At 45.1% G+C, this 16,951-nt stretch overlaps 1 protein-coding gene and 1 pseudogene across 2 annotated transcripts; both read left to right on the plus strand.

Moving 5' to 3' along the window:
* The first annotated feature begins 2,227 nt into the window (after window positions 1–2,227).
* On the plus strand, window positions 2,228–5,496 carry LOC311150489 (potassium voltage-gated channel subfamily V member 2-like; annotated as a pseudogene). Its single transcript has 2 exons — window positions 2,228–3,339; window positions 5,275–5,496. The product of its transcript is annotated as a potassium voltage-gated channel subfamily V member 2-like (transcript).
* A 9,250-nt stretch (window positions 5,497–14,746) lies between these two features.
* Window positions 14,747–16,719, plus strand: insl3 (insulin-like 3 (Leydig cell); the record flags this gene model as incomplete). Its single annotated transcript, XM_084187988.1, has 2 exons — window positions 14,747–14,933; window positions 16,427–16,719. 2 exons carry the CDS (start codon window positions 14,747–14,749, stop codon window positions 16,717–16,719), a joined length of 480 nt encoding a protein of 159 aa, XP_084044114.1.
* Between the last annotated feature and the right edge of the window lie 232 nt (window positions 16,720–16,951).

Here is a 16,951-nt window from a genome sequence, read left to right on the forward strand (position 1 = left end):
ATGCATAGATATGAAGGTATACATGAGGTTGTTGTTTACTGTGATGAATTTCTGTCCAGTTTGAACTGCATGTACCTTTAAGCCTTTAATAGCCCTGTCACAAATGAACAACTGCTGTCTCTGCTATGCCTTTCCATCCTCCCAGCACCAAATCCTTAAATCGCAACACTAATCCTCACTGACCGTATTTGTAACTCCTGTTAGGATAGAAAGAACAGCAATGGAAGTAGAGAATCCGTGGGGAGGATGAATCCCCAACACATGCTCTTGATCTTCTTGCAAGTCCAAACAAACACAGTATAGCGTTTCCTCTCCCTGCTGAATTTGTAAGAAAAGGAAAAGGAAGAAGAAATTCTTGCTTTCGTTGTTCTTTGTTTAGAGGAATGGAAAACGTGTGGGATATTGGATTTGTTGGTGATGTCTTTAGCCAACTCTCTTGCTATCTCTCTCAGAATGACCTTCTTGATCCAAACCAGTCAGGTTTCAGGACTGGTCATTCAACTGAGACTGCTCTTCTCTGTGTCACGGAGGCTCTCCGCACTGCTAAAGCTAACTCTCTCTCCTCTGCTCTTGTCCTTCTAGACCTGTCTGCTGCCTTTGATACTGTGAACCATCAGATCCTCCTCTCCACCCTCTCCGAGCTGGGCATCTCCGGCGCGGCTCACTCCTGGATTGCGTCCTACCTGACCGGTCGCTCCTACCAAGTGGCGTGGCGAGAAGCTGTCTCCGCACCACGTGCTCTCACCACTGGTGTCCCCCAGGGCTCAGTTCTAGGCCCTCTCCTTTTCTCCCTATACACCAAGTCACTTGGCTCTGTCATATCCTCACATGGCCTCTCCTATCATTGCTACGCTGACGATACACAACTAATCTTCTCCTTTCCCCCTTCTGATAACCAGGTGGCGAATCGCATCTCTGCATGTCTGGCCGACATATCAGTATGGATGACGGATCACCACCTCAAGCTGAACCCTGGCAAGACGGAGCTGCTCTTCCTCCCGGGGAAGGACTGCCCGTTCCATGATCTCGCCATCACGGTTGACAACTCCGTTGTGTCCTCCTCCCAGAGTGCGAAGAGCCTTGGCGTGACCCTGGACAACACCCTGTCGTTCTCCGCTAACATCAAGGCGGTGACCCGATCCTGCAGGTTCATGCTCTACAACATTCGGAGAGTACGACCCTGCCTTACACAGGAAGCGGCACAGGTCCTAATCCAGGCACTTGTCATCTCCCGTCTGGATTACTGCAACTCGCTGTTGGCTGGGCTCCCTGCCTGTGCCATTAAACCCCTACAACTCATCCAGAATGCCGCAGCCCGTCTGGTGTTCAACCTTCCCAAGTTCTCTCACGTCACCCCCCTCCTCCGCACACTCCACTGGCTTCCAGTTGAAGCTCGCATCCGTTACAAGACCATGGTCCTTGCCTATGGAGCAGTGAGGGGAACGGCACCTCCGTACCTTCAGGCTCTGATCAGTCCCTACACCCAAACGAGGGCATTGCGTTCATCCACCTCTGGCCTGCTGGCTCCCCTTCCTCTGTGGAAGCATAGTTCCCGCTCAGCCCAGTCAAAACTGTTCGCTGCTCTGGCACCCCAATGGTGGAACAAGCTCCCTCACGACGCCAGGACAGCGGAGTCACTCACCACCTTTCGGAGACATTTGAAACCCCACCTCTTTAAGGAATACCTGGGATAGGATAAAGTAATCCTTCTACCCCCCCCCCCCCCCACACCCACCCCAACATAAAAAAAAAAAATAATGGAATACAATATATTTTTTTTTAACCCACTGGCTATAGGGTGAATGCACCAATTTGTAAGTCGCTCTGGATAAGAGCGTCTGCTAAATGACGTAAATGTAAATGTAAATGTAATGACTTAACTTTCACTGGGTGAGCAGGATTTCTTTTTCTCTCGTACATTTTCAATCGAACAACCTTCAAGAAACCCTCGCCACCTGAAAAAGTGGTGCTCCAGTTTGTTTGCCAGGGTGAAGCTGAACACCAGTTTCTCCCAGAGCACAGAGGAACCAGACGCTACCTTCCCCTTTGGGCAGGAGAGCTCTGTGAAAGCATAATAATATGCCATTTAGCAGATGCTTTTATCCAAAGCGACTTACAGTCATGCGTGCATACATTTTTACATATGGGTGGTCCCGGGGATCGAACCAACTACCCTGGCATTACAAGCACCGTGCTCTACTAATTGAGCTACAGAGGACCACATAAAATGGATGTCTATGGACTACCTAGGCAGCCCTGCTCCTCAGACAGTGGTCCCGAAGGAGAAAAGGCCAGAGGAGAAAAGAGATCCAACATAGTCCCAATCAATGTCAGTGGGAAAGTCTTTCACATCCCAATACTACCTGGTTCTCCTCTACCCAAAAAGCAGGATTAGCTCTCTGGCCCTCTACCGATCCTATGAAGAGGATGACACTCTGTGACGACTATTCAGTCCACAAAAATGAGTTCTTCTTTGACCAGGACCCCACTTTTTCCATGATATCTTCCACTTCTACTGCAGTAATGTCATGTGGGTAATGGAGAGTCTGTGCCAGCTCAATTTTGAGGAGGAGATTAACTTCTGGGGTCTGCGCATGAGGGACACTCCGAGGTGTTGCCGCATCCTGTTTGAGGAAAAGGTGGATGAGATCAAAGATGGCCTGTAGGTCAACCAGGAGCTGATCGACGAGATCAAGCCGGCCCACGTGGGCGAGGAGGCCATTTTCAAGACCATGTTCCTGGGGGTGTTCTGCAAGGCCCTCTGGGACCTGATGGAGAACCCTTACTCCCCGTTAGCGGCTAAGGGCTTCGCCGTGTTCTCCAGCCTTTTTGTCCTCTTCTCCATCGTGGCGATGATCCTCAACACGGTGAAGGAGCTGAGGAAGTACACAATCTACGACAAGACCTACATGGAGTGTGTGGCGATCATCTCCATCGTCTTCTTCACCTTTGAGTACTTCTTGAGGCTGCTCACCACCTGTGACATCAAACACTTTGTGAAAAGTGCCCTAAACTTTGTGGACCATTTGGCCGTCTTGCCCTACTTCATCAAGATTATCTTTGAGATTTTTTCACAGACCTGAAGACCATGGCCCGGGTCAGCAAGGTGCTCAAGGTGGTCAAGCTCATGCGCATCTTCCGCATCCTCAAGCTGGCCAAGCATTCCACGGGCATGCAGCGTTTGGCTTCACCATCCGGCAGTGGTCAGAGCAGGTGTGCTGCCTGTTCCTGTTCATTAATCTAGGCATTTTCACCTTCTCGGCCCTCATGCAATCTGTGGAGCTGGACCAGCCAGGCACCCCTTTCAGCAGCATACCTGACGCTTGGTGGTGGGCTGCAGTGAGTGAACAACTCCATCTTCTATATGTTTTGTCATCTGTACAATATGTTTCAGTTCTTCTTCTATGGTATGCCACTTCTATTTTAGCAACATACACTACATTACCAAAAGTATGTGGACACCTGCTCGTCGAACATCTCATTCCAAAATCATGGGCATTAATATGGAGTTGGTCCCCACTTTGCTGCTATAACAGCCTCCATTATTCTGGGAAGGCTTTCCACTAGATGTTGGAACATTGCTGCGGGGACTTGCTTCCATTCAGCCACAGGAGCATTAGTGAGGTCAGGCACTGATGTTGGGCGATTAGGCCTGGCTCACAGTCGGCGTTCCAATTCATCCCAAAGGTGTTCGATGGGGTTGAAGTCAGGGCTCTGTGCAGGCCAGTCAGGTTCTTCCACACGGATCTCGACACACCATTTCTGTATGGACCTCGCTTTGTGCACGGGGGCATTGTCATGCTGAAACAGGAAAGGGCCTTCCCCAAACTGTTGCCACAAAGTTGGAAGCACAGAATAGTCTAGAATGCCATTGTATGCTGTAGCGTTAAGATTTCGCTTCACTGGAACTAAGGGGCCTAGCCCAAACCACGAAAAACTGCCCCAGACCATTATTAATCCTCCACCAAACCTTATAGTTGGCACTATGCATTGGGGAAGGTAGCGTACTCTTGGCATCCACCAAACCCAGATTCGTCCCTCGGACTGCCAGATGGTGAAGCATAATTACTCACTCCAGAGAACGCTTTTCCACTGCTCCAGTCCAATAGCTGCAAGCTTTACACCACTCCAGCCAACGCTTGGCATTGCGCATGTTGATCTTAGGCTTGTGTGCGGTTGCTTGGCCATGGAAATCCATTTCATGAAGCTCCCGACGAACAGTTCTTGTGCTGACGTTGCTTCCAAAAGCAGTTTGGAACTCGGTAGTGAGTGTTGCAACTGAGGGTAGACGATTTTTACCTGCTATGCGCTTCAGCACTCGGCGGTCCCGTTCTGTGAGCTTGTGTGGCCTACCACTTCGCGGCTGAGCCGTTGTTGCTCCTAGACGTTTCCACTTCACAATAACAGCATTTACAGTTGAATGGGGCAGCTCTAGCAGGGCAGAAATGTGACAAACTGACTTGTTGAAAAAGTGGCATCCTATGACCGTGCCATGTTGAAAGTCACTGAGCTCTTCAGTAAGGCCATTCTACTGACAATGTTTGTCTATGGAGATTGCATGGCAGTGTGCTCGATTTTATACACCTGTCAGCAACGGGTATGGCTGAAATAGCCGAATCCACTAATTTGGAATGGTGTCCACATACTTTTGTATATATAGTGTATTTGCGTATGGCTTTTTCAGCCATTTACCACTTATTTGAACTCTCAATTGATGTAGCCTGTGGCGGTATACATAAAGGATCAATTTCCTGTTTGAGGTTCACTTTCATCATGAGGAAACAGGCACAACAAGGTTTTCATGAAATAAATGCTTTCCTGACTTTTGTTTTGAATTCCTCAGTATCATAATGTAATTCCTGTTTCACTGGAGGTTGAATTGGTCTTAGTTATTCCCAGAACTGTTTCTGTACCTGACATACTGTACATGATTAGTGTTGTAACTAATATCTTGATCAACTATAATCATGACCTAGACCATTTATTAATGTCAGGCTTACTCCCAAGTGCTGTGTGATGGCATTTTCTTTTAAGAAGGGCTAATAATGTATTTTTACCTATAAAGCGCAGAAAATATAACACGTTTTGAGGAGGTTGGTGTGGGCTTGTTTCCTTTACCTAGGCTCCTTCATTTGGTCGAGTTCTGATTCAAGTGGAAATATACAGTACGTTCTGTCAGCAAAATAAACCAGGGTGTCCTGTATAGTATGTGGCTTTGACTGAGATGTTCTTTAAGATTAACAAAACAACACCATTTCCCTCTTTGTCCTACAGGTCAGTATCTCCACTGTGGGCTATGGTGACATGGTGCCAATCTCCTATCTGGGTCGCTGCGTGGCTTTTGGCTGCATCTCCTTTGGCATCATCCTCAATGGAATACCCATCTCAATCTTCTTCAACAAGTTCTCCGATCACTGCGCCAAGCTCAAGGCCCAGGAGTACACCCAGACCACAGGCCCAAGAGTATGCACCTTTCAGCTCAAGAAACATTGCTAGATAACCATTTTCAGGTCTCGCCATAGACTTAAGTCAAATTAAGTCAGAAATGTAACGCGGCCACTCAGGAACATTCACTGTCTTCTTGTTAAGGAACTCCAATGTAGATTTGGCCTTGTGTTTTAGGTTATTGTCCTGCTGAAAGGTGAATTCATCTCCCAGTGTCTGGTGCAGACTGAACCAGGTTTTCCTCTAGGATATAGCCTGTGTTTAGCTCCATTCCGTTTCTTTTTTTATCCTGAAAAACTCCCCAGTCCTTAACAATTACAAGCATACCCATAACATGATGCAGCCACCACTATGCTTGAAAATATGGAGAGTGGTAATCAGTAGTATATGTGTTGTATTGGATTTGCCCCAAACATAACACTTTCTATTCAGGACAAAAGGTTAATTGCTTTGCCACATTTTTGGCAGTATTACTTTAGTGCCTTGTTTCAAACAGGATGCATGTTTTGGAATAATTGTTATTCTTCCTTCTTTCCCCTCTGTCAATTAGGTTAGTATTGTGGAGTAACTACAATGTTGTTGATCCATTCTCAGTTTTCTTCTATCTCGGCCATTAAACTCTGTAACTGTTTTTAAAGTCACCATTGACCTCATGGTGAAATCTCTGAGCAGTTCCTTCCTAGTGTATTAATTCTTAAAAGTCTAAGCCATTGGGGAGGGGGGGGGGGGGGGGGGGGGGGGGGGGTTCTAAGCTGACATATGGAATTGTTTTAAGATGGTCATACTATGGATCATTTAGCTATTTCGTTTGGAATTGTAGGTATATATATACAGTGGGGAAAAAAAGTATTTAGTCAGCCACCAATTGTGCAAGTTCTCCCACTTAAAAAGATGAGAGAGGCCTGTAATTTTCATCATAGGTACACGTCAACTATGACAGACAAATTGAGATTTTTTCCCCCAGAAAATCACATTGTAGGATTTTTTATGAATTTATTTGCAAATTATGGTGGAAAATAAGTATTTGGTCACCTACAAACAAGCAAGATTTCTGGCTCTCACATACCTGTAACTTCTTCTTTAAGAGGTTACCTGTATTAATGGCACCTATTTGAACTTGTTATCAGTATAAAAGACACCTGTCCACAACCTCAAACAGTCACACTCCAAACTCCACTATGGCCAAGACCAAATAGCTGTCAAAGGACACCAGAAACAAAATTGTAGACCTGCACCAGGCTGGGAAGACTGAATCTGCAATAGGTAAGCAGCTTGGTTTGAAGAAATCAACTGTGGGAGCAATTATTAGGAAATGGAAGACATACAAGACCACTGATAATCTCCCTCGATCTGGGGCTCCACGCAAGATCTCACCCCGTGGGGTCAAAATGATCACAAGAACGGTGAGCAAAAATCCCAGAACCACACGGGGGGACCTAGTGAATGACCTGCAGAGAGCTGGGACCAAAGTAACAAAGCCTACCATCAGTAACACACTACGCCGCCAGGGACTCAAATCCTGCAGTTCCAGACGTGTCCCCCTGCTTAAGCCAGTACATGTCCAGGCCCATCTGAAGTTTGCTAGAGTGCATTTGGATGATCCAGAAGAGGATTGGGAGAATGTCATATGGTCAGATGAAACCAAAATAGAACTTTTTGGTAAAAACTCAACTCGTCGTGTTTGGAGGACAAAGAATGCTGAGTTGCATCCAAAGAACACCATACCTACTGTGAAGCATGGGGGTGGAAACATCATGCTTTGGGGCTGTTTTTCTGCAAAGGGACCAGGACGACTGATCCGTGTAAAGGAAAGAATGAATGGGGCCATGTATCGTGAGATTTTGAGAGAAAACCTCCTTCCATCAGCAAGGGCATTGAAGATGAAACATGGCTGGGTCTTTCAGCATGACAATGAGATATTGAGATATTGAGAAACTTTTGTTATTGACCAAATACTTATTTTCCACCATAATTTGCAAATAAATTCTTTAAAAATCCTACAATGTGATTTTCTGGATTTTTTTTCTCTCATTTTGTCTGTCATAGTTGACGTGTACCTATGTTGAAAATTACAGGCCTCTCTCATCTTTATAAGTGGGAGAACTTGCACAATTGGTGGCTGACTAAATACTTTTTTCCCCCACTGTATAAAATCATATATTTGATAATATTTTGGCCTTTACTACTATAGCCCAGAGAAACACATTTAATAACACATTCATAAATGGTAATAAAGACAGTCAAAAATAAATCATAAGAAACAAGGTTTTGAAGTGTTTGGAGATATAAGAAAGCTCAGGAAATATATATTTAAAATATATATATATATATTAAAATAATACCCCAAAATACCCCATAATGACAAAGCAAAAATAGTTGTTTTTTTAAGAACTGTTTGCAAATGTATTACAAATAAAAAAACTGAAATATCACATTTACATAAGTATTCAGATCCTTTACTCAGTACTTTGTTGAAGCACCTTTGGCAGCGATTACAGCATCGAGTCTTCTTGGGTATGACGCTACAAGCTTGGCACACCTGTATTTGGGGAGTTTCTCCCATTCTTCTCTGCAGATCCTCAAGCTCTGTCAGGTTGGATGGGGAGCGTTGCTGCACAGCTATTTTCAGATCTCTCCAGAGATGTTCGATAGGGTTCAAGTCCGGGCTCTGGCTGGGCGACTCAAGGACATTCAGACTTGACCCGAAGCCACTCCTGCATTGTATTGGCTGTGAGCTTAGGGTCGTTGTCCTGTTGGAAGGTGAATCTTTGACCCAGTCTGAGTTCCTAAGCACTATGGAGCAGGTTTTCATCAAGGATCTCTCTGTACTTTGCTCTGTTCATCTTTCCTTCAATCCTGACTAGTCTCCCAGTCTTTGCCGCTGAAAAACATCCCCACAGCATGATGCTGCCACCACCATGCTTCACCGTAGGGATGGTGCCAGGTTTCCTCCAGATGTGACGCTTGGCATTCAGGCCAAATAGTTCAATCTTGGTTTCATCAGACCAGAGAATCTTGTTTCTCGTGGTCTGAGAGTCTTTAGGTGCCTTTTGGCAAACTCCAAGTGGGCCATCGTGCCTTTTACTGAGGAGTGGCTTCCATCTGGCCACTCTACCATAAAGGCCTGATTGGTGGAGTACTGCAGAGATGGTTGTCCTTCTGGAAGTTTCTCCCATCTCCACAGAGGAACTCTAGAGCTCTGTCAGAGTGACCATCGGGTTCTTGGTCACATCCCTGACCAAGGCCCTTCTCCCCCAATTGCTCAGTTTGGCCGGGCGGCTAGCCCTAGGAAGAGCCTTGGTGGTTCCAAACTTCTTCCATTTAAGAATGATGGAGGCCACTGTGTTCTTGGGGACCTTCAATGCTGCAGACATTTTTTGGTACCCTTCCCCAGATCTGTGCCTCGGCCCAATCCTGTCTCGGAGCTCTACGGACAATTCCTTCGACCTCATGGCTTGGTTTTTGCTCTGACATGCACTGTCAACTGTGGGACCTTATATACAGTGAGGGAAAAAAAGTATTTGATCCCCTGCTGATTTTGTACGTTTGCCACTGACAAAGGAATGATCAGTCTATAATTTTAATGGTAGGTTTATTTGAACAGTGAGAGACAGAATAACAACAAAAAAATCAAGATAAACGCATGTTAAAAATGTTATAAATTGATTTGCATTTTAATGAGGGAAATAAGTATTTGACCCCTCTGCAAAACATGACTTAGCACTTGGTGGCAAAACCCTTGTTGGCAATCACAGAGGTCAGACGTTTCTTGTAGTTGGCCACCAGGTTTGAACACATCTCAGGAGGGATTTTTTCCCACTCCTCTTCGCAGATCTTCTCCAAATCATTAAGGTTTCGAGGCTGACGTTTGGCAACTCGAACCTTCAGCTCCCTCCACAGATTTTCTATGGGATTAAGGTCTGGAGACTGGCTAGGCCAGGACCTTAATGTGCTTCTTCTTGAGCCACTCCTTTGTTGCCTTGGCCGTGTGTTTTGGGTCATTGTCATGCTGGAATACCCATCCACGACCCATTTTCAATGCCCTGGCTGAGGGAAGGAGGTTCTCACCCAAGATTTGACGGTACATGGCCCCGTCCATCATCCCTTTGATGCGGTGGAGTTGTCCTGTCCCCTTAGCAGAAAAACACCCCCAAAGCATAATGTTTCCACCTCCATGTTTGACGGTGGGGATGGTGTTCTTGGGGTCATAGGCAGCATTCCTCCTCCTCCAAACATGGCAAGTTGAGTTGATGCCAAAGAGCTCCATTTTGGTCTCATCTGACCACAACACTTTCACCCAGTTCTCCTCTGAATCATTCAGATGTTCATTGGCAATCTTCAGACGGGCCTGTATATGTGCTTTCTTGAGCAGGGGGACCTTGCGGGCGCTGCAGGATTTCAGTCCTTCACGGCGTAGTGTGTTACCAATTGTTTTCTTGGTGACTATGGTCCCAGCTGCCTTGAGATCATTGACAAGATCCTCCCGTGTAGTTCTGGGCTGATTCTTCACCGTTCTCATGATCATTGCAACTCCACGAGGTGAGATCTTGCATGGAGCCCCAGGCTGAGGGAGATTGACAGTTATTTTGTGTTTCTTCCATTTGCGAATAATCGCACCAACTGTTGTCACCTTCTCACCAAGCTGCTTGGCGATGGTCTTGTAGCCCATTCCAGCCTTGTGTAGGTCTACAATCTTGACCCTGACATCCTTGGAGAGCTCTATGGTCTTGGCCATGGTGGAGAGTTTGGAATCTGATTGATTGATTGCTTCTGTGGACAGGTGTCTTTTATACAGGTAACAAGCTGAGATTAGGAGCACTCAGCTCATTACCTGTATAAAATACACCTGGGAGCCAGAAATCTTTCTGATTGAGAGGGGGTCAAATACTTATTTCCCTAATTAAAATGCAAATCAATTTATAACATTTTTGACAAGCGTTTTTCTGAATTTTGTTGTTGTTATTCTGTCTCTCACTGTTCAAATAAACCTACCATTAAAATTATAGACTGATCATTTCTTTGTCAGTGGGCAAACGTACAAAATCAGTAGGGAATAAAATACTTTTTTCCCTCACTGTATCCTGAGGCTGCATTTATTGTAGCCGGGGATTTTAACAAAGCAAATTTGAGGACTAGGCTGCCGAAGTTCTATCAACATATCGACTTTTGTACTCGCGCTGCTAAAATCCTCGACCATTGCTATTCGAACTTCCGAGATGGTTATAAGGCCCTCCCCCGCCCTCCTTTCGGCAAATCTGACCACAACTCCATTTTGCTTCTCCCTTCCTATAGGCAGAAACTCAAACAGGAAGTACCCGTGCTAAGGACTATTCAACGCTGTTCTGACCAATCGGAATCCACACTTCAAGATTGTTTTGATCACGCGGACTGGGATATGTTCGGGTAGCTACCGAAACTAATTTAGACATATACTCTGAAACAGTGACTGAGTTTATCAGGAAGTTGGGCCCACTGTGACAATTAAAACCTACCCTAACCAGAAACCGTGGATAGACGGCAGCATTCGCGCAAATCTGAAAGCGCGAACCACCGCATTCAACCATGGCAAGGTGGCTGGGAATATGGCAGAATACAAACAGTGTAGCTACTCACTCTGCAAGGCAAATAAACTGACAAAACATCAGTACAGAGACAAAGTGGAGTCGGAATTCAACGGCCCAGACACGAGACGTATGTGGCAGGGTCTACAGACAATCACGGACTACAAAAAGAAAACCAGCCACGTCGCCAACACCGACGTCTCGCTTCCAGACAAGCTAAACACCTTCTTCGCACGCTTTGAGGATAACACAGTGCCATCGACGAGGCCCACTTCCAAGGACTGTGGCCTCACCTTCTCCATGGCCGACGTGATTAAGACATTTAAGCATGTTAACCCCCGCAAGGCTGCCGGCCCAGACGGCATCCCTAGCCGCGTCCTCAGAGCATGCGCAGACCAGCTGGCTGGTGTGTTCATGGACATTCAATCTCTCCCTTTCCCAGTCTGCTGTTCCCATATGCTTCTAGAGGGCCACCATTGTTCCTGTACCCAAGAAAGCAAAGGTAACTGAACTAAATGACTATCGCCCTAATAGCACTCACCTCTGTCATCATGAAGACTAGTCAAGGATCACATCACCTCTACCTTACCTGTCACCCTAGACCCACTTCAATTTGCTTACCGCCCCAATAGATCCACAGACGATGCAATTGCCATCACACTGCACACTGCCCTATCCCATCTGGACAAGAGGAATACCTATGTAAGAATGCTGTTCATTGACTATAGCTCAGCATTCAACACCATAGTACCCTCCAAGCTCATTATTAAGCTCGAGGCCCTGGGTCTGAACCCCGCCCTGTGCAACTGGGTCCTGGAATTCCTGATGGGCCGCCCCCAGGTGGTGAAGGTAGGAAACAACATCTCCACTTCGCTGATCCTCAACACAAGGTTGCGTGCTCAGCCCCCTCCTGTGCTCCCTGTTCACCCATGACTGTGTGGCCAAGCATGCCTCCAACTCAATCATCAAGTTTGCAGACGACACAACAGTAGTAGGCTTGATGACCAACAATGACGAGACCGCCTTCAGGGAGGAGGTGAAGGCTCTGGGAGTGTGGTGCCAGGAAAATAACCTCTCACTCAACATCAACAAAACAAAGGAGATGATCGTGGACTTCAGGAAACAGCAGAGGGTGCACCCCCCTATCCACATCGAAGGGACCGCAGTGGAGAAGGTGGAAAGCTTCAAGTTCCTTGGCGTACATATCACCGACAAACTGAAATGGTCCACCCACACAGACAGTGTGGTGAAGAAGGCACAACAGAGCCTCTTCAACCTCAGGAGGCTGAATAAATTTGGCTTATCACCTAAAACCCTAACAAACTTTTACAGATGCACAATTAAGAGCATCCTGTCGGGCTGTATCACCGCCTGGTACAGCAACTGCACCGCCCACAACCGCAGGGCTCTCCAGAGGGTGGTGCGGTCTGCCGAACGCATTACTGGGGGCAAACTACCCGCCCTCCAAGACACATATATTTATGTGGTCCTCTGTAGCTCAATTGGTAGAGCATCCCCGGGACCACCCATACGTAAAAATGTATGCACACATGACTGTAAGTCGCTTTGGATAAAAGCGTCTGCTAAATGGCATATTATATTATATTTACATTTAAGTAATTTAGCAGACGCTCTTATCCAGAGCGACTTACAACAGCACCCGATGTCACAGGAAGAATGAAAAATAGCTTCTATCTCAAGGCCATCAGACTGTTAACTAGCCATCACTAGCACATTAGAGGCTGCTGCTGTCTATTGAAATCACTGGCCACTTTAAGAAATGGAACACCAGTCACTTTAATAATGTTTACATATCTTGCACTACTCATCTCATACGTATATACTGCATTCTATTCTATAATATTATTCTGTATCTTAGTCCATGCCGCTCTGTCATTGCTTGTCCATATCTGTATATATTGGGCGGCAGGTAGCTTAGTGGTTAGAGCGTTGTGCCAGTAACCGAAAGGTTGCTGGTTCTAATCCCTGAGCCGACTAGGTGAAAAATCTGTTGATGTGCCCTTGAGCAAGGCACTTAACCCTAATTGCTCTGGATAAGAGCGTCTGCTAAATGACTAAAATGTATATTCTTAAATCCCATTCCTTACTTTTTGTGTGTATTGTTGTGAAATTGTTAGATATTACTGCACTGTCGGAGCTAGAAGCACAAGCATTTCGTTACACCCGCTATAACATCTGCTAAACACGTATATGTGGCAAATAAAATTTGATTTGACATTTATTGTCACGAATCTTGCCCTGGAATGAGAACTGAGCGATTTCTGCTAGATGGGCCAGCTGCAAAGTCAAAATTGGCTATATTGTAAAAATGTATGAAAACAAAAATTAGTTGTTTGGTCTAATTTAAAGTTACGGTTAGGCATTAGGGTAAGTAGTGTGGTTAAGGTTAGGTTTAAAATCTGATTTTATGACTTTGTGGCTGTGCCAGCTAGTGACCACTCTTGCAGAGCTGCCTCCAGAACAATATTCATGACGAAAAATATTAACCTGCATGTTCAACATCAATTAAAGCAAGGAGAAGCCAAGGGCTTTTGACAGTTGCCTGGCGGTGTCTTCTAGCATCAACCTGGAGCCAAGTAGGGAGAGACAGGGAATGCACCCAAGGCTACCCACACACACACACACTCATGCTGTGAAAGGAGTCCGTGTGACGGCTGTGACTCCACCATGGGACTCTTTGGTATTGCTATTCTAGATATGATGCGCTTTGAAATTTATTGTCTGCATATTTTATTTTAAGGCGAACAAAACAAGATGTAACTGAAACCCAATAGCTCAATGCCAAATATTGTGTAAAGTGCGTATTCAACAAATGTTTGAAATATGAAGCTGTGGTATGAATGCGCATGGTGAAGTCGTTATCCTTGACATTCTTCAAGATATGTCCAGAAACATAGCCACAGTTGGTAAATAACTTATCTCCAAGAAAATATGCCAACTAATCACAGAGAATACATACACATATCAACATTTTCAAATAATTAGAAATAGAAAGTCCATAAATGTGGAGATTTATGGAATAAGGAATGTGGCATATTTTCATAGTAGAGGCTCATCAGGGTTAGATAATGAAACATTTCATAATGGTAGGATACAGTACAACATAACTTTATTGTCCATATGTTACAGGGAACAATACAATAGTGTCTTACACTCTGCTCCCTTTTTTCCAGCGCCTGGCCCAGGATTCGAACCGACCACGTTTCAGCCACAGGTCCAACTCCTTAGCCACTGGGCTACCAATAACAGATAGCAGTCTTATTATCCTTCAGGTCAATGTATGGATCACCCTATGGTTTTGGGGCCATAAGAGGCTTTCTTGTATACGAGTAAACTAAATCTTTATAATGAAAAGGAAAAACAATTTCAGATCACCTGGAAGTATCAATTTTCCTATACTTGCACCACTAACCCCAGTTCATAAACCCCATGCTATAGATCACCATTTGACATGTATTTATCTCAAATGAGAGTTCCAGCCTTGAGGGGAACTCTCTTTGACATGTGGCGATCTCAAGATCAGGACATCCTTTTCCTTGGCCAAGGCCGAATGGCTCCTTACGAGAATCCTGGCCTGGCATAGACAGTAGGGCATTATATAAGGCCCTTGGAAGCTCTCACAAGTAGCTACACATCACATCCCTCCTCACCTCATCGTACCATACCTGCTGCATCTATTTGCTGTTTGTGTGATTTACTTGGGCGCAAACATCAACATCATGGATGCTAAGTGTCTTGTGTCTCTTGTGGTAGTTCTCATGGTTGGGGTGTATGGGACCCAGGGGCAGGATGCCAGGGTGAAGCTGTGTGGGAGAGAGTTTATCCGTATGGTGGTCACATCGTGTGGGAGTTCCAGACTGAAGCGCTCCGCTCCGGAGCTTGGACAACACCACGTCAACCGCCACAGTGAGTACCACAACTCTCAAGGACCTAATAGCTTGTTTCCACATTTTTATGATGCTGTTTGTGCGTGAATTCAGTTTAGTTGAATCCGAAAGGCATACATGTATTTTTATACTGAAAAGCATCCCACTGGGCACACACTGGTTGAATCAACATTGTTTACACGTCATTTCAATGAAATGACGTTGAACTAAAGTGGAATATACATTAAATTGACGTCTGTACCCAGTGGGACGAGAATGGAGGTTAGGGTAAATGGAATCCTCTTCTCAACCAAGCTGACATCCAGAGGCATCATTCACCCATTATTTTAGAGTGGGCACGAAGTATGTGAGGATGGAGTTGGAGAACCCCTCACGAAAACCCCTCCGGAAGTTGTAGAATTTTGCATTTTTCAATCACCTGAAACATCCTTTTCCTGCAATCTAGAGCCATAATCATCATGCCTACTTCTATGAACAAATGTCTTTTTTTCTGCATAGGTTATCTCAGCATATCTTCTTTACCTGTTCAATTGCCATTTTACTGAGGGTGTCATTCTGACTGTAAATCACATATCTCAATATACTGCAATAACATCCCTAAGATATTATATACAAATTACAACGACAGTACATAGGATCATAACACATATCTTGAATACAGGCACATATCATGGCGTCATAATTAATACAAAAATATCATGATATTTAAAGATTTAGCATGCCAGATGACATTTAAACCAAGCATTTTTCTGCATATCTAAGCATACCTCTTGAGCTGTCTGTATCCTACTGACCGGTGGTTCTTTTTTTTTGTTTCTCTGTATCTCTGCAAAATCTGGTTAAAAGATTGAAAGGAATGTGAGTCTTATTCAGTACATTTAGTAATTGCTTGCTAAAGTCTAGCAACCTTCCAGCAGGCATACCAGCTAATGTAGTTAGACAAGCTACTCTAATTTGATTGGTAGCCTGAAATGGCTTGGTAGCTAGTTATGAGGTTGGGAGATTGGGAACCTACCTAGCTGGCTAGCTAAAGCCAACTTTATGAAATTCCTAGGTGGCTAGTATCACAGAGAAACAACAAAACATGTTTGTTTTATTTATTCATCAAGAAGGAATGAATAGGCTACGTAGCTTGATCAAATTCATTTACAAACATACCTCCTGCGAGTGCTGCCCATCACTGACAGCTAAAATCAAATCAATGGCTGTGTGTCACTCTTTACTATTTGTCTTGCTCCGTGGTGCACCTTGGACGTAACCACTTACTAGGGAGAGTAGGGGGTTCCAGCCAGAGTGCCCCCTCCGCAAAATACCACTGAGAGATATTTTTATAAATACTTTTTATAAAATGTAGGCTTAATAAGTTTAGTAACTCATTTAACATCTACAAAATGTCAAAACAGGACAAATATGAGGGGGCACATGCCCTTGTGCCCCCTATAGGCATGACACCTCTGCTGATATCTGCCTAAATTGTAAATTATACCTAATTCAGTTTTTTTCCATCTACAGGAGCAATTCTGGATTGGCTGAACAGCAATCAGTTTGCCAACCTGAGGACTGCAGAGCCTGGCGAAGATGTGATGACACAGCGAGACGACCAGGACTCCACAGAGAGTCTGACAGAAGACCAGCAGACCCATCTAGGGTTCCCCAGCACACCTCCACAGGTCCAAGTGGACATGGAGCCTTCAACCATCCCTCTGGGGTACACCGTGTCCTCCCGTACCCGCCGAGACGTGGGGCCTGCTGGGGTGTGCTGCCGGTCCGGCTGCACCATGAGCGAGCTGGTCCAGTATTGCTGAGCTAAAGATAATGCTAGGCTAATGCTAGGCTAGAGTAACATTTCACAAGGAGAATTGTTGGTTAGCCATTGGTTAGCCATTGGAATGATGAATAAGGTAAAATCAGGTTTATTTACGTTTGTTGGGATGTTTGAAGGGCCATTTTGCAGTTGCCAAACCTTTGCATTAGAGCTAATGCAGTTAGTTCTACTAAAATGTTTTACTAAAATGTTCATGTCGTTTTCTTGATATC

This window comes from Coregonus lavaretus, assembly GCF_964263955.1.
Source record: "Coregonus lavaretus genome assembly, chromosome: 23".
In the NCBI taxonomy this organism is placed as follows: Eukaryota; Metazoa; Chordata; class Actinopteri; order Salmoniformes; family Salmonidae; genus Coregonus; species Coregonus lavaretus.